Consider the following 22,852-nt stretch of genomic DNA (forward strand, 5'->3'; position numbering starts at 1 on the left):
TTCCCACACAGGCCTTTGGCATTTAAGTGTGGAGGAGATGATTACTGTAGTGAACAGAGGAATACATGGTGGAGAGAGACCTGAGGCCAAAGAGAGGAATGCAGGGTGAGCTGTGCTTTCATTAAACAGGGCCACTTAAATATCTATGTTTGCTACACAAGTGTCAATTTAATTAGCAAACCTAGAGAATTGCATAGCAAATTGATATACGACACTGCTTATTTATGCCTTGCTCCCCATCCCTAAATTCACTCCACTGGCTCCCTGTAGCTGCAAGGATCAAGTTCAAATCCCTCTGCATCATCCATAAGGCTGTCTGGGGCCAGGGACCACATTATCTACAACTGGCTCTCACCAAATGCTCTCCCTCCAGATCTCTTTGCTCCTCCGGTGCCAACTCTCTTGTTCAAGCATTTTTTTCTAAACAGCGAGCTGGTGGTCGATCTCTTTCCTCAACTGACTCCTTCCTCTGGAACAGCCTACCCCTTCCTCTCTGTCTTGAGCCAGATCTCCTCAAGTTCCGGTAGCTCCTCAAGACCCTCCACCATGGACAACTCCCTATCGCTTGCTCTAGTTGAACCAATCAGTCTCAAAGTTTGGTATACTGAAAGTGGGCCTGTTTGCTCCCAGCCAGATCTATCTGCTTGCCATGTACTGGTCAAAGAATAGAGACCCTCAAATGTGATGTATGGATACCCTGTCCTTTCTTCTGCTTTGTCTGTTCCGGTTTGCCTTTTTACTTATGGATAAAACACACAGGCTGGCTGGGGGCAGGGGAAGAGTCCGGACTTTAAGCAGCTGCTCCTGCAGTAGAGCATCAAAGACTTCCCAGGGCTTGGTTTTCAAATTATTTCTCCAGAGAAGGCCATCAAACCTGCTCACCATGCGGCCTGACACTGTGCCCGTAAGCGTTGCAAAAGGAGCAATCAGAGGTTGATGGCCCAGAGACAGTAGTTAGTGGTCATTTGTGATGGAGTATTGTCATTTAAGAGGTGCAAATGGTGGGTGTTAAGATGTTAAAAGGGTGAATAGCACCGCATGCTATCTAAAATAATAACTCAAGCCAATGACATGGTGGCACAGAAACTGCTCTTCAGAACACCTGTGAGGACCTGCTCTCAAATCGTGATACCAACACTCCGTCTGTCCTCATTCTCCTTGATCTCCCCTCTACCTTTGACACGGTTAACCACAACATCCTGATCGCACGTCCCCGTGACACCTTGGAATCACAGGTCAGGCTGTGACGTGGTTAGTGTCCATTCTCTCCAACCGCCCATCCCAGGTGAAACTCAGAGCCTTTCTCTCAACTATTGCTTTCTCAACCTGTGGCGTTCCCCAGGGATCTAACCTCTCCACCTGGTTCTTCAACGTCTATATGGCTGCCTTAGCACGTGCGATTGCCACATTCACCTCTAACTTCCAGTGTTACGCGGATGACACAAAACTATCTTTCAGGCTACCCACAGCCATCTCCTCCTCGCTCATATCTGACTGTCTGCTATTCAGTCATGGTGTGCTGCAAAGCACCTATGCCTCAACGCCAGTAAAACTGAGATCGTTCGCATTGGGACCCCTGCTCCTGCCTTCCCACTTTCACTCTGGCTTGCCGCCCTTGGCCCTGCGACCGCACCCACATGCAAGGCAAAAAACATTGGGCTCATCTTTGACTCCACTCTCTCCTTCTCCTCACACATAGATGACATCTCGAAAAAATCTAACTATCAGCTACACCTCCTCAGAGGTACTCTTCGTTTTCTCACTTTACCCAAGCAGCTCACTGTCTCCAGAGCCCTGGTTCTCTCTAGGCTGGGTTATTACAACAGCCTGTTCCTCAACCTCCCTTCTTCGGCCCTGCACCCTCTGCAACTCATCCAGAACAGAACAGCAAGACTTATCCTTGGCTTCAAGCCCAGGGACCACATCTCTCTGGCGCTTAAATCACTGCATGGGCTCACCTTGGCTGCAAGGGTCAAGTTCAAGACCCTTTGCATTGTCCACAAGGCTTTCTGGGGCCTGGGTCCTACCTACCTGCAACGCTGCCTACCTAAATACAGTCCTCACGAGCCCACCTCCGCTCAGCTTCCTCCAACCTTCTACAAGTGAGCCGGTTCTCCAAGCAGAGATTTGGAGATAGATGCTAATCCTCAGCAGGTGCCTCCCTCTGGAATAGCCTCCCTACCGCCCTCTGTCTTGAGACTGAGCTTCTTAAGTTCAGGAAACACCTCAAGACCTGCCTCTTCTCCTCTTCCTTCTCATGCCCACTACCCTGCTAACCCAGCCCTCTGCTCTCTCCATCTCTCTCGCCTCTTCCTTGCAATTATCTGACTGGCTGCCTGGTGTACCTCTGAGTCTCACCTGTCCCAGGTACCCCCCTCCATTCCTCTTCCACTTGCCTCATGGCCCTACTCGCAGCCCCCTTCATTGCACTTAGAATGACACTAGAGAATGGCACTTTACCAGGCTGGGTGCACTTGAACCTCCCCCGACCTGTTGATCCTCTATGTACATGCACGACCCAAATGCAACACATCGGTCTGTTCTCCCTGGTCTTCTCCCTGAACTGCACTTGTAAAACTGCAGAATCGACGTTAGGCCTATTTGCTGTCTCTCAATGTGTTAATTGTATTTACGCACTTACTCTGTACAGCCTTTTATTGTCTCAGAGGTTCAAGGACTCTAAGAGACTGTTGTTTTTACCCTTGTTCCCACCCTCCTTGAGCGCTTTGAAACACCATCATGTGTATAGGCGCTATATAAATATACAATACAATTATATATTGAATATTCTTTTAATGTCTCTTTAAGTCTTGATAACGACATTGTACCACCAAAGGTCATTTGTTTACGCCTGCATTATTTATTTAGCCTGTTATTACAATGATCTTCATTATAGGATAGGGAAAAGCCAAACCCTGACTCTTTCTGCACAATATTTTACTATAACGATTTTTATTTTGTCAGATTAGTGTATTATGTAATTTGCGTGTTTGCAAGGGCATCTCAAAAGACCTAATTATTTAAGCTCTTGAAACTCAAACCGTAACAAATATTTATGTAAAATACAACTGGTGAAGACGTTTGGTAAAGCAATTAGAATCAGAAATTGGACCCAAATCCCAGTTCTGCCACCTAATCACAGTGTGCGACCTCAGGAAAAACATTGAATTCCACATTATCTGATCTGTCCACATTAAAAGTCCCCAGAAGGGATTCAGTGTACAGCTTTCGCTATTTAAAAAGCCTCCCGCAAGGTTTACTACACTATGGTTGCTTCATACATAATAAAAACCATTCATACATCGCACAAGACAAAGTTATGTGTCTCTTGGCGTACACATGGCAATTTATGGATTCCCCAAAGTGTAAGAGAATAGCAACACTCTTGCATTGTAATTGTGTGTGATGTCACTTCTGATGAGGTCAATACAAAGGCAAATTAGGGAGGTTGCATGTCATTTGCGGACAGTGCCTTGGAAACACCACTATAGGAGCTGGAGACAAATCTAAGTAACAGGTCGCAGCGGATGCAGCTCCGCACATAGTGTCCTGCAGAGCCATTTTGCAAGCTGACCACTTTAAAACATATTCTGGTCAACTTTTCACAATGGGCATGTTCTAACTTCATGTCCTAATGACCTTGATGCTACTGTGTGACTGCAGTTCCTTTGACCCCTTCCAAAAGGAATATACATAAATAAATCTATGGCAAAGGCGTATGATAACTCTGGGGAAAACCTATGCTCGTAGATTGCCTAGTGTGTTCACTGCAGGTATGCTACATGTTTTAATGCATTTCGGGTGTACTTTGCGCTGCAGGACAACACATTGCACGTTGCACCCCATTCTCAGTCTAACCTCCTTGTGGTCGACTCCAACAGCTGTCCCAGGGGTGAGCGTTGTACCCTGTGCGCAGCAACAGCGCCCGGCGGGCACTGCACACCCAAAGCGCCGCCGCCGCCATTCTGCCCCCTGGCCGGACCAACGGTTCACACTGATAGGGGCGAAGTTGTATGTAGAAACGCTCTTGCAAAGACCAACTGTACGACCGAGGTGCCCCTTTGTGGACAACAGGTCGGCGCGCGCTTGCTGAATTATTCTCAGAGTATGTTGAGAAATGCTGGTTTCAAAGGTGACGACCTGAAATGTATTTTTGCAGGGGGGAGTGTATACCCCAAGTCACGTGTAGACTTGGCACATTCCAAGATGGCGACCTCCATGATACGGCGGTGCTGGCTGTCAAGCCGGGGTGCGATTACTGCTTTCACAGTCCCGCGCCCAAGTCGTGCAGGTAACGGAGGTTGAACGGCTGATTTAGGACAGGCAGTTATTGTCTCGCTATTGTGTGACCCCACACTGGTTCTGTGCCTGTCTATACCTACTGGCCAAATGATTTGCCGATCCTTGTCCTTGGTTGTTTTATGCTGCACACAACTACTCAACCGGATTATTTACCTCCGTGTATTTGCTGGTTCGCTCGCTCAACGCGCAGGACCTTTCCTAAAATGTGCAGGTGTCTTTGGGTGGAGGTATGGGGCTATTTCGTATATGTATTGATATCACACGAAGTGATAGCCTTCTTTTTTCCTGGAAGGCATCAGGTGAAGTTGCAAAGAAGTTGCCAAGAGACAGTTAAGCCTGTGGTGCTCAATTTGCCTGTGGTGCTCAATTTATGAATAGTTATGTGATTTCTGTGTTAGGAGTCTGACTACTTTCTGATCATGATTGTGTGCTTTTGTAATGCACACCTATAATTGTGCGAAGGTCTGCATTAGTAAACAACTGATTAACAAGGTAAGCCACGTTGTGAGCTTACATAGTCATCTATCTTCTCTGAAAGCCGCGTGGAAGGGCATTTCTCTCGACCCAACTACTGTTTTTGTTTACAAATCAGTGTAAAAGATACATATCATAACACTTATTTTTTTTTCATTTATGTTGGCTAAAAAAATAGTTTTAAGGGTTTCTGATAGAATGCAAGACTTCAAGATCTGTCTGTTGTAGCAAAAGTCCCTGTGCAGACAAAAACTCATGCATGCACCAAAATAAGTATTTGTACGAACAAAGGGTTTAGTTGCGGTTATTCATTTGTCGAGTGGCAAACAATATGCAGAGAAGACGCTGAATTTAGCTTCTTTTTCGGCCATCTTATTATTCACAGGAAGAATGTACTTCTTGTTCAAGCAACATTCTAATAAAAAGTGCTTGTTATATGCCACTGGAATTTTTTTTTTCATGTGTGTTAAAAATAACACATATCTATGAAAAAAGTCAGGCTTAATGCACATGCAGGCAGGTGGAGTAATGTCAACCATAGGAAATCTATATCAGAAAATATGCCAATAAGAGTTTATGCGCCATTAGAATAAAGTTACTTGGGGATCAGGATATCATGCCTCCCTTAATTTGTGTATCAGGAGAACAAATACTGCATCGAATAGTATGACTCTCAGATTTCCCTTGCTGTTTACTATCCACATTGCATTGCCCTGAAAACAGAGCATTAACAACACCTACTCCTATCCAGTCCCGCAAATAAGAGGCATACAGCCATCTTAACTTCCTAATAGCAGGAACTATTCCCAATCAAAAGATTTGTAAAAATACACCCATCAGGAAACAATTAACACATAGGAGCTTTGACAAATCCTTGGATGTCGTCCCTTCTCCACTCTTCCCATGAGTCCAGGGACGTGAGGCCGCTACCCGATATTCCCCCTGTGGGTGGTACTTAGCAGGTGGATCTCATGGGGAGGAATCCCACCTGTGGGACTAGAGGCTGGGATGAACGCGGTATGCCCAAAACATATCCCCTGCACCTCCCTCATGCTACTACCATATACAGAGTCCCGTAACCCCACACACTTCCATTTACTTCTGTAGGGTAGATGATCTAACCTCCCTAACAAGTTCTGCGATGAGAAAGGTAGTGCCTACTATATGTGAGTCATATGCAGAAACTGGGACAAAGAAGAGTACACATAATCGAGTTGAGGATGAGAACAGCAATACTGAGATGAAAAAGGGGCGCTGAGTTATAAGGAATACCACGCGGAACCAAGATCAGCATTCTAGTCAACACGGACAGATCAGCATTCTAGTCGACACGGACAACCTGTAAGTCGTTTGAACATAAAAAGGGAAGAAGGACTAAAGCGAAGGTCAGTCCATTTATTTATAATAGTTTATATAGCGCTGCCACTGACCCGGGGGTTTAAGGGCGCTAAACATATACAACAAAGACAACAGGCGTCTTATACACTGACAGAGCAGTATGTCCGATGAATCCGGAAGCTAGGAAATGCTGTTAGTTAAATAGAAGGGTTTTCAGTCCCTTTCTAAATACCCTGATAGATCCCATGGAGGCACTGTGAGCGAAGGAATCGTACCGCAGAGGGAGAAGCTAGTCCTTCAGCTGTTCACCAGGATGTACTGGGGAAGTTGGGGCATTTCTACCTTCTCCAGAAAGGACCACGGAACTGAAGCCTGAAGAGGCAGAGGGTTCTGATGCGGAAGAGTTCTGCGGGAGACAGCCCAACAGCTACGTGCAGCCCGACTTCCAGGAGCGGCTGGTGAAGCCGCTTATGGCAGCGTGCAAACAGGAAAAAACATTGAAGAATGGTCGGAAGATGCGTAAGTCTGAGAGCGAGGTGGGCATTCAGGAGCCCATACGGAACGTAGGGGGGCTGTCCTTGAACCTTGATTTTGCGAAAGCAGTTTAAATGTGTCTGGGACCTGAATTAGAGAAAGCAGTAAGATGTTTGTGACCCAAAGACGAGAAACCATTGTAATGGGTTTGAGAACCCACAAGTGGGGACACAGTATACCTGGCAGATATACCTGAACCAGAGAAAGCAGTAAGATGTCTGGGACCCAAAGACGAGAAACCATTGTTTGTTTGTTTGTTTGTTTATTATTTATTATGCGCGTCATACCCGGGGGTAGCAGGGCGCAGCAGTTACAAGTATATTCAAAGCTTAGTTACAAGGTTACAGAAATACATAGAGGTGAGAAATTATATACAGGGAGAACATATTTACTGTCCTATGTACAGTATATACAAAGAATATCAAGCAAATGTTTAAACGGTGAGCATGGGGTTAGAAAAGTTGGTTGTTGGATTTTAACCATGTAGTGGCGTTGGTTCTAAACTTGTGATAGGTTTGGACTGCTCTTAGGCTGGGAGGCAAGGTGTTCCATAGTTTGGATGCTTGCACCGGGAAACTGTTGCCTCCAATAGTGGATCTTTTGAAGCTGGGTATGATGAGGTGATCTTTGTTCATGAGTCTTGTTGGTCTAGTGGAAGTATACTTGTGAAATCTCTCAGCCAAGTAGATGGGTGCGGCATTATTAAGAGATTTGTGTGTAAGTGATAGAGTTTTTAGAAGGACTTTGTTGTGGGTGGAAAGCCAGTTATTCTGTCGACTGGTCTCTGAGATATGGTCTCTTCTGGAAATACCTAGGGCCGCTCTGAGAGCATTGTTTTGTAGAATTTGTATTCTTTTAATGGTAGCTTTGGGCGATCCTAGGTAGAGGGCGTTACAGTAATCCAGACGTGAGAGGATGAGGGCTCTAGCTAGTGTAATGCAGCTACTGTCAGAGAGGAAGGGCCTACCCGTGCGTATCAGTTTGCACGTGTATGCTGTGGAAGATGCTAGGGAGTTGATCTGTTTCGTAAATGAGAGATTGGAGTCAAGGTAGACACCAAGTGTTTTCACCTCATGTTCAACATTTATGATGTTGCCATCGATGGTGAATGATGCATATAAGGGTCCTAATTTGTTTACGTTAGGCAGGGTGCCCAGGATGATGAGTTCAGTTTTATCGTCACTCAGCATAGCCCATGTGTGGCCATCCCATGCCTGAACGATAATATACACTCTGTTTACCAAGGCCAAATCCTTTTCATAATCCCCTGAAAGCGGGAGAAGGATATGGGTATCATCTGTATAGTTAGTGTAGGTGATACAGAGATGGTCCAGATCATCGAAGAGGGGCTAGGTAAAAATATTGTACAGTGTGGGTGAGACGCATGAACCCTGGGGCACACCGCAGGTAATGGGTATGGGATCTGCGGCAGCTAATGACGAAAAGGCTCTTATCGTTCTGCCATTTAAGAAGGATTTAATCCAGGTGACGGCTTCATTGGAGAAGTGTGCTGCTGTGTTTAGATGGTTACAGAGGATAGCATGGTCGACTAGATCGAACGCTGCTGATAGATCTAGAAGGAGGAGTAGAGCTGATTTCCCATTGTCCTTGAGCTCGTCAATTTGGGTCTTCAAGTCGATAAGGGCAGTTTCCGTACCGTGCTGGGGCGGAAGCCTGACTGTCTAGCACCTTATAGTTGTTGTTCTAAGTGTCTTTGAATTTGAGCATATGCTACCTTATCCAGAATTTCTAGCAAGAAAGGCACAGTCGTAATAGGTCTGTAGTTAGTGGGAGAGGAAGGGTCAAGGGTAGGTTTTTTTTAAAAGGGGGAGTACCCATGATTGTTTAAGGTTAGTTGGAATAGATCCCGTGGAGAAGGACGCATTAATACGTTTGGTGATGAATGGAGATGGGTCGCGGGCAGCATCCTTAATAAGCTGTGCGGGACAAAGGTCACCCTGACAATTTGAGGGTTTGAGGGACATGATCATTTTTTCCACCTCAATGATGGAGACCTTGGTAAAATTAAATCGCATAGATTAATCTCTGCTAGCCTTACCTGTAGTGCTTAAAGCAGGGGGATCAATTAGGCTAGATCTTTTGCATGAACTTTTGTTGGCTAAGGCATATTGGATATCTTCGCACCATTTTTATCTTTCGAGCCGGTGTCGGGTGGTGCGATAGGAGTCTCCATTTCTCTAAGAATGGTGAACAGTTCTTTTGTGTTGGATTTGGCGTTAGATATGCATGTGTCAAAGGAGGTTCGTTTGGCTAGGCATATTTCTTTTTTGTAGAGGGAGCACAATTTGGTGAGTTTGGGTTTATTGGCTTCAGTTTGATGTTTCGTCCATGTGGCCGCGCAACTTCTTCTTTGTAGTCTTAGGTTTTTAAGAAGGGGGCGTGAACCATTTATTCAAGTGGGTTTTGCGTTTGCTAGGTCTGAGTTTTGCAGGGGCAATCTGGTCCAGTGATGAAGTTATGATTTTGTTATATTCTTCGACTATTGTAATGGGTTTGAGAACCCACAAGTGGGGACATAGTATACCTGGCAGATAAGGGTACCAGCTAAACTGGAAGAAACCCAGTTTGATAAATACAAGGCCGGAGACCCATCAGTAAATAAGGAGAAGTTCCACAGACATGCATCTTCTTCGTAGAAGTACATGACAGGAGAGTGTACCAGTTCTACCCAACTGAGCAGTTGGAGACGCTCAAGTGCATCTTCTTCGTGGCAGTTCCTGGCAGGGGAATATACCAGGTCTGCTTAACTGAGCCGCTAGAGAGGCTCAACAGAGTGCCTAAGAAAAGCCATGGCAAGGGAGTAATTCCCCCTGGTGTTTGTGAACATTGTGAGACATTGCGAGAAAAGCCAAGGGAAGGGAGTCATTTTCTTGGCATTGTGAGAACCCTTGGAAAAGCCAGTGGAAGGGAGTACTCCCCCCCCCTCCCCCCCCGGTATTTCTGAACATTGTGAGAAAAGCCAAGGGAGTAATTCTCTTGGCATTCAGAACATTGTGAGAAGTATCAGAAAGGCCAAGAGAAGGGAGTCATCCTCTTGGCATCAATGTCTTGGAGCTGGGACATTGCTTTATTTGTGAACTGAGACTTTTCAATCTGGAACTTTGTGTTGGGCCCTTAAAAGGGACTGCGACCTGGGCAAGGGAGTCAATCCTTTTCATTGTCCCTATGGGTCGGCCATGTTTTTTTTAAGCCTAAGTGGCTCGATTTTAGAAAACTTTCCTATGGACCTTACCCGAGTTTTTGTCCATTAAACGCACGCGAAAACAAGCACCAGGGAGCTGCCATTTTCTGATAATCCTATCTTTTCTTCCATCGCCTTGGCTGACCTGCTTTTGCGGCACTAAATCAATTCCCCAGCCCCTGAGCCTGACATTATCAAAACATTCATATTCCCCGCCTCTCTCCATGACGTTACTGTGCTGCGTAGGCAAACGCGCCCAGTCGTCTTCTGCGCGACTCCACACAGAACCCGGAAACCAACACAGATCAACTCGCAACACAGTGCGCCACAATTCGGAATATGAAACTGTACTTTAAAATGAAACAGCAACACGGTACATTTGGTAAAGTACATTTATTTGACATTCAATGTTTAGAGAATATTCAGCAATTGCCATATGAACTCCGAAAGCCATTTATTTTCTTTTATCTGTATCCGCAATAACTGTTCCGTTTCATCTTGAGTCATGCGCTGTTCCTTTATGGTACACAGGGTGTTCATTTTCATTAAAAAAATCACTTTGGAAGCACGGTGAACCGCAAGGCTGTTCCATCAACTAGGCACTAGTCCAGCCTAAAGGTTGATATGTTGCTTCTAGCCACTAGTACAGCGTAAGGGCATGTGGGCCCTTGGCGATCGTCCCATATGGTGATCATGCTCCAGTTGTTGACACGAAGCTGCAGGTGTCTGCTGAAGAATCCATCCACCGGTGTCTCAAACAGATGGCAGTGGCAGAATGGGATCAAATACCTGTTATGAAAACCAAAAAATTATAATTAGTCTCACTAGCCGAACTTCATTAATGTTACTCATTTTATTTATTACGGCCGATCAGAAACTATTTGCTTGCAAGGATAGTTCAATGGAGTATGTTCGTCTCTAAAATCAATGCGAAAAGTAACGAGATAAATCGAGGCAAACACACAATGATAAACGACAGTTAGTCTACATGCGTGAGGAATGATATGATATATGATATGGCATTTGTAACGCGCCTATACTCAAGTGTTTCTAGGCGCGACGAGGCAGGTGGGGAACAAGAGCAGACAGGCAACGATCCTACTAGGCCAGGTGTCTTTCTGATCGCGCATGGGGAAGGGCTGTACATGGTTAGTTGAATACAAATTAAATAATAGGGCCAGCTGGTGGCAAGTGCAAGGTAAATGCCGGGAGAAGGGGCTGAAGGATACAGAGACAGTCCCGTAGTGCAGGTAGGCAGTGCAGGGAAAAGTGGCTGGGACAAGGACCGAGATCGGTGAGACCAGTGGACCTGCATGCCCATGTGCCCACTACGAACACGTTTTACTTGCTTTTCCTAGCTCTTCATTCATTCATTTATTCATGCATCCATTCATTAAATCTTCATTCCGGTATAAAAGTGTGTAAAGATTTACTTACATTATATTTGAAATTTCCATTGTGTCTCTTCGTAATGCAGTCTGTAAAACGGACCGTGCTCTTGACAACGATTTTTCGTATACTGAACTAAAATGAAACTCGGTCTAGTTTCTGAATTTTCTGCCTTATCGTCTCTTACGTTATTGCGCACTCCCTTCAAATGTAGTTCTTTCGGCATGGTCCCTGTCTCAAGGTCAAAAAACAATAGACCCTTATACTTCCAGTGCGACTTGTGGGCCTCATCTGGGCGCTGTCCTTCGCATTCTTTATTTGCAACATCACGTAGTATAGGCATCTGTGAGAACTTGAAGTTTAGAATCCGTCTATGTAGTGCGCCTCAATGTGCAAATGCGAACTGGCTTCTCTCCCAAATGCCACGGCCCGCTTGGCTGGTGCGTTCTAAGTGCCCCAATTTTGTCCCCGTTGTCTGCGAGCTTTGCAGCCCAAATTGAGACATTTAATTTTTTGCGGAAGGTCAGGGAAAGTATAAAGTACCACAGGAGTTGAGTTAAAAGTGAGATTTATTGTTTTTGTTTGTTTTATTATTTGCAATACGCAAGCCTCCCCTCGGTTAACAGTGCGCAGCATTTACATTTACATGAGATGAGACATGAGAAAAATATATACATACACATATGTGAGGTGAATAGAGAGAATTCAAAGATGACACCCAGCTTGTTCGCCACCCATGATGGTGAAGGTAGGGGTTAGGTTTACAGGTACACTGTACAATAACATTTATTTACAAAAAGACAATCGTATTGCAATTATTTAAACCGGGATTTGTACTTCACAATCAGCTGTGCTTCGGGTGGGCATGGCACAGTCGCAATGTTCGGTGGCAATGGATCACTGCTCTGCGCAGAAACGTCCAAAATTCCATATCTGTGCTTCTCTAACACAGCAACAATAAGGCCTTTCACAAAGTCGAACTGCATTTCATCATAGACTGGTTTGATCACCCATTGCTTACTTCGTTTTGAAAACACCTTAGTGTAGCGAGGCATCCTTACTTTACCCCTAGTCCTAGATTGTTCACGTCCGACATTGCTGTTATGGGCCAAGACCGCTAGTAGAGTACGATGTTTCATGCCCCGAAAGCTAAAATGCAAGTGCTTTGGCCTGTACTTTAGGCACATATTGTGGAACACCTCCAAATCTCCTGTGTGACAGAATTCTGTCAGTCCTCTCAAATCTCTTGATAGAGTTTTGTCGAAAACAATCTTCTCAATGGCTTTGTGTGTCGGTGAAGATGGAATCAACCACTTCTTCTTCCGTGCCTCCTCTGGGGACAAAGGGCCATGTTCACATTGGTGGAAATGTTCATTTGCTGTCCAGCGGTGAACGTTGGTACAGTGGTGCATCAGTGACCGCCATTTTTCAAGTAGTATTTCCACTGACCCCTCACAAGTTGTTGAGCTCCACCAAAGATGGTTGGTGATAGAATGTGACCACTGCAAAATACTTTCAAAACCTTTTTTTTTCCCTGCAGCCGAGATTTTCTTATTGATTGATTTAGCAAGATGCCATACGTCAAATTGATGTTTAATATGTGGGAACTGCTCTCTCATTGTCTTGGCAATTGAAACGTGTCTATCCGTGGCTATGAGGTCGATATGATTCCACTGATTTTATAAATCCTAGTTTCTCCATGGCCACTGACGATGTACATTGTGTTACCTGCACGACCACCGAACTCCATTTTCTTACTATCCATGTCCTGAAAGTGGTAGGTGCAGTACTTGGCAGAAAATCCAGGGCTGTCGCACTGTCCATCGCCGGCTAGCCTGAATCGTTTGCCTTCGAATGTACTTGCTAGAGACAATTGTTCAATTTTCCAAGCATTCTGTTCTGGCCATTGGACATGAGCATCTCGAGCCTGAACACGCCTCGCCTCTATTAATAGTTCCTCCATAGTGTACACGGTCTGGCAAGCCACATCTCTCATTCGCTTCACTGTCTGTGTGTGTATAGTTCTGACACCCACGGGTAACTGGAGGAGAGATTGGAAAAGGGATGTTCAGTTTAAACACAAAATGGAGTGTAGTAGAATTGACTGGAAAAAAACATAAAATAGTCCCCAGTACAAACATTTTCTTAAAGTTATGAACTGTTTGTAACTAACCTTTTTTTGTTTTTTTTTCTTCGCAACTTTTTTGACTCGACCTTCAACATCTGCACGCTGTACCTCCGATTCGTTTCCGCATGTCCTCCCTTCCTCTTGCGCTGCAACGACTATTTTCTGTATCCGCATAGACAGCACGGAATGAGGCTCCATCGTCTCCCTGAAACATAGTACTTTCATTACTATGTATCAAAATATTGTTAGCATAAAACACACGTGAGGACGAACACACAGGTACATCTCAATAGCCAAACACGATTTAAACATTGTGTGCAACAATCAAAGGACAAGTATTCGACCAGTGATGATCTATTTCGATGGAACTGTCAGTATCCATACCTCTGGCTCTGCATGGACTGCCATGAATGGTTGTATTTGAGAGGAGGCATCCGCATCTCCCTGAAACACAGTACTTGCATTAGTATGCTTTTCAATATTGGAAACACAACACACACTTGGGGTCGAGGGCACAGGTACATATAAAGAGCTAACCACAAATGGTGCATTGTCCAAAAGAATCAAGGAAATTATCACATTTCATCGACTTATTTCAACGATTCCTTTTCATCTGCATCATCTAAATGAGATGTTGTGATTGTGGTGGAAGCTCCGTCGTCTCCCTGAAACGCAGTACTTGGATTAGTATGGTTTTCAATATTGGAAACATAACACACACTTGGGGTTGAACGCACAGGTACATATAAAGAGATAACCGCAAATGATGCATTGTCCAAAAGAATCAAGGAAAATCTAAATATGATCACATTTCATCGACTTATTTCTCCGATTTATTTACATCTGCATCATCTAAATTGGATGTTGTGATTGTAGTGGAAGCTTCGTCGTCTCCCTGAAACACAGCACTTGCGTTAATAGGGAAGAAAGTATAGTAAATGGAATCACGTTATATGATCACGCATGATGGAGCTGTCATTATCCATACCTCGTGCTGCTGAAGAATATCTATGGATGTTGCAAATGTAGTGCGTACTTCCGAAAGCTGTTGCGCCGATTCGTATACGCATGGTCCCGCTTCCACTTCCCCTGGAATTACTTGAATGTCAGGCTCTGCATCAAGTGCAGGGGTTGACGCTCCATCGACTGCCTGAAACATAGTACTTGCATTAGTGAGGATTACAATAGTGAAAACATAACACACACCTGGGGTCGACAGCACAGGTACATATCAACGGCTAACCACGAATGAAACATTGTGTAGAACAATCAAACGACAAGAATTCCAGCTCTGATGATGACGCTCGATGAAGCTGTCGGTATCCATACCTCCTGCTGTTGAAGAACATCTAGAAATGTTGTAGATGTGGCGGACGCTTCAGCATCTCCCTGAAAGACAGTACTTGCATTAGTATGGATAACACTAATTATAACCGAAAAAAAACACCAGTGGACGATAACTAAGGTGTATATCAATTGGAAAGCACTAACCAAACATTCGGTAAAATGATTACACGATAAAATAAAAATTACTTGACATGCATAAAACAGGTCTGTAGCGGATTAGCCTAGTAAGATTACCTGATACGCGCTAGAAGTGGTTGATAACTGCGACCACGTCAAGGATGTAGAATGTTCTTGCTTCAGATTCAAGGGATAGTCAAGAAGTTGTAAAGGTACATTAATGATTGATAATGAAATGCCAATATTAAAAATAGCCATGTAAGGCGACAGAATACTTGTAAAATGCTCAATACAGCACAGTTCCCTGTTCCCATATATATACATTGCGTTTGTGGGTTATGAAATCGAAAAAGAATATATTGGTAAATGTCATTATTCAAAAAACTATACAATCATATCAATATCGAAATTATTACAAGGGATAGAACACCTACAATATCAATTAATCCGTTCGGATACCTACACACTACCGCAAGGCCTAAAGCTAAATCCGGACACTTGACTCACCGGTGGCGGAATGTGGAAGAATAGAGTGGGAATAGCGTTTTCGAGCAATTTCCGTGTCGTTCGCCGTTTATTCTTCTTTGTTACCCAAGATGTTGTGTACATGTCCAAGGAAAAGTGCCGGCTGCAGATGCGGTATCGATCACCCCTCTTGTCCTGTAAGACTTGTTGGACTCTACTTTCCAGCTCATCCAGTGGATATCCGCAATGTCTGACCCATTCTCTTATTCGATCAACAGTTTTCGGGAATACATGCATTGTAGTGCCTTCAGATTTCGCATGGGTCTTCGAAGGGCAACCGCTAATCGAACAGGCAGGCATTGTTGATAAATCTGAAAAGTAAATATCAACATTATTATACAATCTTCAAGAATAAAGATTTGATACAAAAGTAAATGAATCATACAATGATCAATGCAAGGTTTATTTTGGTCGCAGGAACTATACCAGTTCATTATGTGCGGCTTAGTATTTGCATAAGTTGCAGAAATGTATAAATGATGTGACTAAAAACTGAACATGTGACTCATCCCTTGGATGTTCTGTATTGCACGAGAAGGAAACATGCTTACATACATCATAGACTGGACCCCCGAAGGATGCAATTCGATGACAATTGACACAGATGAAAATAAATAATAATATTGATAGCATAGCAATGGAAATTCAAGTCAATAGCAATGAGACCAATGAACATAGCACTATTGGGTACTCTACTCGCAAATAGATAGAAATTTAAAAATCTGCGAAATATGACCAGGATACATGGCCTTACCTTGACCAACAAACAGTTGGATTCAGCAAGCAGAGCAGTATGTTGCGGGAGAATAGGTGGATGGCCACAGGTAGCGCACTGATGGGTATGCTCGAAGCGGTCACAGAAGTTCACGGATAGCACGACGACGAGCAGATTAGCATAGATCTCAGTGGTTCCCAGGTAGCCCGTTCAGGAGTTGACTTGCAAAGCACAAAGCTGTTCTCATGAGACATATCGAGTGGTTTTTAAAGTATTAGAAACTGGGGTGTGTTTGTGAATGAATGACGTATGTATGTCGTGGTATTAGGGGGAGGCCTGCATGGAGACACGGGGTCTGAGGAGGCCATGTGACCAATGGCCCCTTGGCGTGGGACACCTTTTGAAGTGTACATGTAGTTTGGCACCTTGGCCTTTTCGTGCCCCTGACAGCCCCCCATGCCAGCGCGCATCCACCGGCGTGAACCGCCTTTGATACAGGGGGGGTGGGATTGATGGCCCTGGGCCGTGCAGATAAGGCACAGGAAGACTGCTGAATGGAGACACACTTATGTGGATTGCAGGGGGGCGGCCTGCTTCAAGGGGAGGCCTGGCTGGAGACACGGGGTCTGAGGAGGCCATGTGACCGATGGCCCCTTGGCGTGGGACACCTTTTGAAGTGTACATGTAGTTTGGCACCTTGGCCTTTCGCTCCCCTGACAGCCCCCCATGCCAGCGCGCATCCACCGGCGCGAACTGCCTTTGATACAGGGGGGTGGGATGGATGGCCCTGGGGCGTGCAGATAAGGCACAGGAAGACTGCTGAATGGAGACACACTTATGTGGATTGCAGGGGGGCGGCCTGCTTCAAGGGGAGGCCTGGCTGGAGACACGGGGTCTGAGGAGGCCATGTGACCGATGGCCCCTTGGCGTGGGACACCTTTTGAAGTGTACATGTAGTTTGGCACCTTGGCATTTTGCGCCCGTCACAGCCCCTCATGCCAGCGCGCATCCACCGGCGCGAACCGCCTTTGATACAGGGGGGGTGGGATGGATGGCCCTGGGGCGTGCAGATAAGGCACAGGAAGACTGCTGAATGGAGACACACTTATGTGGATTGCAGGGGGCGGCCTGCTTCAAGGGGAGGCCTGGCTGGAGACACGGGGTCTGAGGAGGCCATGTGATAGATGGCCCCTTGGCGTGGGACACCTTTTGAAGTGTTCATGTAGTTTGGCACCTTGGCCGTTTGCGCCCCTGACAGCCCCCCATGCCAGCGCTGATCCACTGGCTCGAACCGTCTTTATATCAATATATAGTATATCGCCTATATATCAATGATAGTATATCGTTGCTTATCAATAACAAATGCCACATACCGGAGATTCTTGTGAGCACAGACCCACACTTCAACCGGTGTATTATAGTGGTCAAGACCCTAAGGCCTGTATAATCCAATGGTAATTGTTAGTATAGATATATGTGTGACTTTTATAGAGACATAACCTACTGAAAGACTTTGAACAAGTGTTATTTAGTGCATGCATTATCGAGAATATGTTATGTTAGCTTAGATAGATAGTGACCACCCTGCTTCACAGCGACCAGACCTTCACCCATTCGGAGCACAGATGTCTGACGTCCATCCTTGAATGGAGACACACTTGATTCATTTAAAAAATCGAAACAAACGTTGTTAAAATATATGTGGTGTTTTATTTTGTATCTTATTTTCATGACACAAAAATACAAGACTTTAAAGATTATACAGGCCAGGTTGCAGCACAGCAAGAGAAAATCCCCTGTACTGACCGCTGTCACTCGGGAACGTTTCTCTAATGGCACGAACGGCACAGGCGGGTTTCACTCTTCGAACGCGGTGTCCAAGCCTCCCGTGGAGCCACCATGTAAAGGAACGATAGGCCACCAGCCTGTACCACCTGTGAAAAGGAATGAAACAAACTGTTTTTAAATGACCAAGATAAGTTTGTTGTCAATGACAATTCTTGTAACTAATGGCATTCTGCACGGACAAATGCTATCTAGACAATGCACACTATTGAACGACTTACATGCGTTACAATGATATGTAGATGTAATTTTGGATACAGTAGAAGATCATGAAATAGGAGTGGCATGACAAGCAGAGTATACTTACTCGTTACTCGGATTACGAGGACGAACAGTTGCGTGAAGTTCGTGCATAAGCACCATCATTATTCTCAACGCGGCCCGTGTGAGGCAGGCTGCCCTGAAGTCTGGCAGCTCGGTGATGCATTGCGGTCGTGGCTCGCCTTCCGAAATGTAGGCCAGGCATCCCGAGTTTTCTCGGCAGCAGCAGTTCTCGTCCTTAGTTTGCATTAGCTCGCACCGATTGCATGTGCACCAGGTGGAGACGCCGTCCATTCGACTAGGCCCAGGCTCTTCATCTGTTGATTCGTCCTGCCAACTGCCGTCCGAATCCCCATCGTTTTTGCGTGCTTCCCTTTCCAGTAGTTCCTCCTCGGTATACTCGGGCTCGTACATGTAGGGCATTATTGTAGCCATTGTGTGGTAAACAGAGTAAAATAATTTACCGAGATGGTACAGGTGTTCACACGGGCTACAAGCGGCGAAGGTAGCTGACCAGAGCACTGAAACGAGTCACAGAATACTCAAAGTAACACAGAGAGAGGAATGGAATCGAAAATCTGCTGCTGTGTGTTGTGAAACGGTCTGTTTATATTTATTGAGGAAAGGGGCGTCCTGCCATTTCCATGGCGACACGTCATTAGCTGAAGCGCAGCGAATGTTGACACGAGACGTGCTTTGGCGTTGGGAAATGGGCGGTACGAGTCTGCTGATGACAGGGTCAGGGGCGGGGGAATTGATTTAGTGCCGCAAAAGCAGGTCAGCCAGGGCGATGGGGGAAAAGATAGGATTATCAGAAAATGGCGGCTCCCTGGTGCTTGTTTTCGCGTGCGTTTAATGGACGAAAACTCGGGTAAGGTCCATAGGAAAGTTTTCTAAAATCGAGCCACTTGGGCTTAAAAAAACATGGCCGACCCGTAGGGACAATAAAACATTTTACTAGACCATGCCTTTAAGTACAGAGATGCAGTTGATGCCTGTCTGTGGAGCCTTTTTTAAAATCAATTTAACAAGTAAGTGTATGATCACCTAGTAGTCCTTCACATTCCGGCCACCTTATTGCACTACCTTAATCCTACTATTTATTATAGGTCAGGATGTACTAGGATCCCCCACAGCACTGCTATCCAGTTAGAAGTGGGACTTCCCACCCTTGGAAACCACTTTTCGTAATATCTTCATATGTAAGTACCCCTCCAGCCACCGCAGAAGATTAGCTAACAATAGGAACTACTGAGCTTGTCAGATTACAAATCAATATACTCTAACATGTTCTATCCATAAAAATAAATGTTTGTCATTTACCTATGTGTGGCACCTAGCATTAGTCAATAGCTACAATGCCTTTTTCTTTTTTCTTTAAGCAATGATCAATGATCTTGAGTTTAAAGAATGTAGCAATGATCTACACAGAAACAATATTATTAATACTGAATCTTTCTCTAGAGATTAATTTTATATAAGAAAAAAGAACACTTTGCCCCTGATGAAGAGTGAAAGTAATACTCAAAACGCGTTGGGCCAGACCATAAATTGAATGTTTTTTTTGTTTTGTCAAAATTTGAATAAATAACTGTTTTAGATAAAAAAATGAATTGTCAAACATTAATTGGGTTATGTCAAGAAAAATGTCCCTGCTATTGCAAGGAGAACAAAATCACTAAATTCATGATTACCCCTTGTAAAAACTAATCGGTTACTTTTAGTACGTTATAATTACAAACAGGCCAAGGCCCTTGTTGATAGTGTGCAGGGGACGCAGGTTTCCTTAATTAGGAAACCGTTTTGTTCTAAGCACCTGAAGACTTTCCCCCTCTTCTCCTCCTCCTTCCCTCTCTCCCTCGCTGTGATTAGTGACCTGGGACATTATGTGTCCTTCTGGATCCTGACCTCTTGTATGATGACCTGCAGCATCCTTTCTCCACCTGCACTTTCCTTCGGGAACCGCTTGGCCTGTGTTGTCTCACAGACCTGAACTTATGTATGGGCTTGGGACCCCTCCACCATCTAGTGGTCACTGTCTGGCACTTACCTGGTGCCTTTGCAACTGGCTCTCTGGTACTTCACCCCTCTGTGGAACTTCTAGCACTTACCCTCTCCCTCCTCGCTCTCTGCACTTGCACGATCCAAATGTTCACAAGGCCTAGTAGGACAACCTCCATGTTTTGCTCATCTGTTATTATATTCCATTCCTGCTGTGCCCTTCCCTTTGCCCTGTGGGCGCTTTGAAACACAATTTCTTGATGCATAAGCGCCTTACAAATAACTAATAAAACCAAAATCAAAATCGGTGGTACAAGCTTTGGCACAGGTAGGAACTTTAAAGAAAGCTATTTTAATGAGTATGATTTATGTTTATGTTTATTGAGTTTATATAGCGCTTTACTCCAAATAAAAACAAGGTACAATAATGAAAGAAGCATGTTTACAAACATGAAGCAAACCAGTGATACAGTATGTAGAACAATTTACTTAAAAGTAGGGGACGGGAGGGGAGAGGAGGTAGGTAAGGAAGTTTTCAATGTCTGATTTGTGGTCAGTGGGAGAGGAAGGGAGGGGGAGGGGGAGCCCCCTGATGACCTCCTATGCCCCTTGGTGGTTTCAATGGCTTCAATTTACTAGGTGCAACGAAGTTTGGACTACAAAAGAGATCTGTTGGAGAGTTAAAACATATTTCCATTCCTCTAAAAAAGTAACCACAATGGCAGTGCACATTACTTGTTTACTCCTTGAAAATCATTTGAATCCAAAATTTCATAACAAGGAGTAAAATCTTGTCCAAGTCCTGCTTATTACCCTCCTGTAGGAAGTAAAATGGGCACAGAGTCTAGCCTATAATTGTATCCACCCTACCTCATCACATCCTTAACAAAATGAAACTAATAGGAGCCTCACTGAGGTTCCTTGGGGAAGACTTAAAAAATAAATATCTCACAGGCTTGCCTTTTAAGTTCAGCTGCACTGCCCAGATGTTTAACAGATGGAGTGTCTTTTCCTGTGACCTGTGTGTCCCTCTTCTACAGTTAACTGATAGCATTTGGACACGATGGAGGGAATGCTTAAGGCTTTAAAAAAGCATAGGTCATTGTATTGAAAAGCCCTCGGCAGCTGAGCAGAAAAAAAGTAACAACGTGCTCCTCGACTGGTACTAGTGAGGTTGTTCTTAAATGCAAATAAACTTCATTTTCCTTCACTGTTGAGGTGAAATAACATGGCTCTTTTGTCCTTTACCCTCAAGGAATGTGCTTTTGTAACCCTGCACCTCACATGCTCCTGTGCTTTCCTCCTAATACTAGTTGACAGGGTTCAGTAAAACGTGAGTTATTCTGTGGGGATTGCAGCAATAAAACAAAATAAAACCCTCAAAGGTATAAAACGCACTACTTTGCATGGAAAACCCTTTTAATTCACACCATGTTTTGCTTCTCATTAGTGCACAGTAATCTTTTTCACAGCCCCAGCACACAATTAAAATAGAAACGTTACATGCTGAAAGGCAATATTTCACATAACACACTTAGCTAAAATGTAAAATGGCTCTTTATGGCTGTTTATTCACAAATCGGCATACACAAAAGAATAAATGCAATAAAAAGAATACATGAATGTTTAAAAATACTTCACCGTTTAAGCAGCAGCCTTAAAACTCCTCATCTCTCCAGAACTGCACTGGAAAGCCCCGAAACAGACAGGCAGAGAGAATTTGCTTAACGGGCATAGAAAGCAGTGCGTCCACTCTTTCTCCGAAGCTTTTCTCGGTCTGCCTAATCTGGTGCTCTCTGTTGTAAACCTCCCATAAATGCAGGATGGCAGTTTCCAGAAAGGTCTGACTCTCAGTCCTTTTGCCAATTCCCTTGGATCCTCGGCCGAAATGACCTATTGCAAGCTCAAGAGGTAACCTCTTCCCTTTTTCTTGAAAGTGCGAAAAACAGCATAACTTTCCTTTCGCTCTACAATGTTATCAGGCACCAGCTGGCACCTTTATTCAAAACAGTCCTTGAAGCAACTGCATTGCAGCCCGAGAGCCGAGGACCGAAGGGGAGCTGCCCTTCATTTGGCCATCCGGAAACCTTTGCCACAGCCGTGACGCTACACGCCCACCAAGACGGAGACGCCTCTGCCCCAGTTTGGAGCGCCCAAACCGCAAAACAGCCCCCGGAGTGGAGAGGCCAGTGGCGGGGGAATCCGCCTGTGGCTTGTGCGAGGACCGCACATAAACGGCTGGCCGGCACCCAGCAACCTCCCCCTGGCAACCCATACTGACGGCGGTCTTGCGTAGACTGCACCACCCGCCTGACACCCTGAGGCCGCCTCTGGAGCCCAACGCAAAGTAAGTCCACAGCGCAGCGGGGGGGAGCCGACTGCACGGCCCTCGCCTTGCTCACACCCATGGACATACTACTAGGAGCACACTGTGCAGTGGCCCCCCCAGCTGCCCGCATACAGTCGCCCCCGAAGTCTGCATAATCGCCTTTACGTCACGATCGGGGTCCCGCCTCACCCACTGGCAGTCCACAGGAGGAGGAAGCAACAACCGGCAGGCTACACAGACCCCTCATCAATTATGGATCGGACCTGGCTAGCCCTACAGACGGCACACGCAGGCGCATAGCAACGGCCACACACAGAGGGGACCACGGTCTGCAACTCCCCCCTC

The 22,852-nt window shown here is 45.1% G+C and overlaps 2 protein-coding genes across 5 annotated transcripts in view; one reads left to right on the plus strand and one right to left on the minus strand.

The window, feature by feature from the left end:
* Positions 1-4,142, minus strand: part of PTCD2 (pentatricopeptide repeat domain 2) — a 298,424-nt gene extending 294,282 nt beyond the window's left edge. The window contains exon 1 of one of the 4 annotated variants that reach the window (XM_069627512.1): positions 3,859-4,142. In XM_069627512.1, coding sequence (XP_069483613.1) covers positions 3,859-3,964 — 106 coding nt within the window. In that variant the 5' untranslated portion in view covers positions 3,965-4,142. The remainder of the gene's footprint in view (positions 1-3,858) is intronic. The other 3 variants (XM_069627515.1, XM_069627514.1, XM_069627513.1) reach the window with 3 other exon arrangements.
* Positions 4,143-4,145: 3 nt separating this feature from the next.
* The window catches only part of MRPS27 (mitochondrial ribosomal protein S27), an 874,008-nt gene continuing 855,301 nt past the window's right edge, over positions 4,146-22,852 (plus strand). The window contains exon 1 of the mRNA XM_069627511.1: positions 4,146-4,291. Coding sequence (XP_069483612.1) covers positions 4,207-4,291 — 85 coding nt within the window. The 5' untranslated portion in view covers positions 4,146-4,206. The remainder of the gene's footprint in view (positions 4,292-22,852) is intronic.

This window comes from Ambystoma mexicanum, chromosome 6p (genome assembly GCF_040938575.1).
Source record: "Ambystoma mexicanum isolate Mex_15411 chromosome 6p, UKY_AmexF1_1, whole genome shotgun sequence".
Classification (NCBI taxonomy): domain Eukaryota; kingdom Metazoa; phylum Chordata; class Amphibia; order Caudata; family Ambystomatidae; genus Ambystoma; species Ambystoma mexicanum.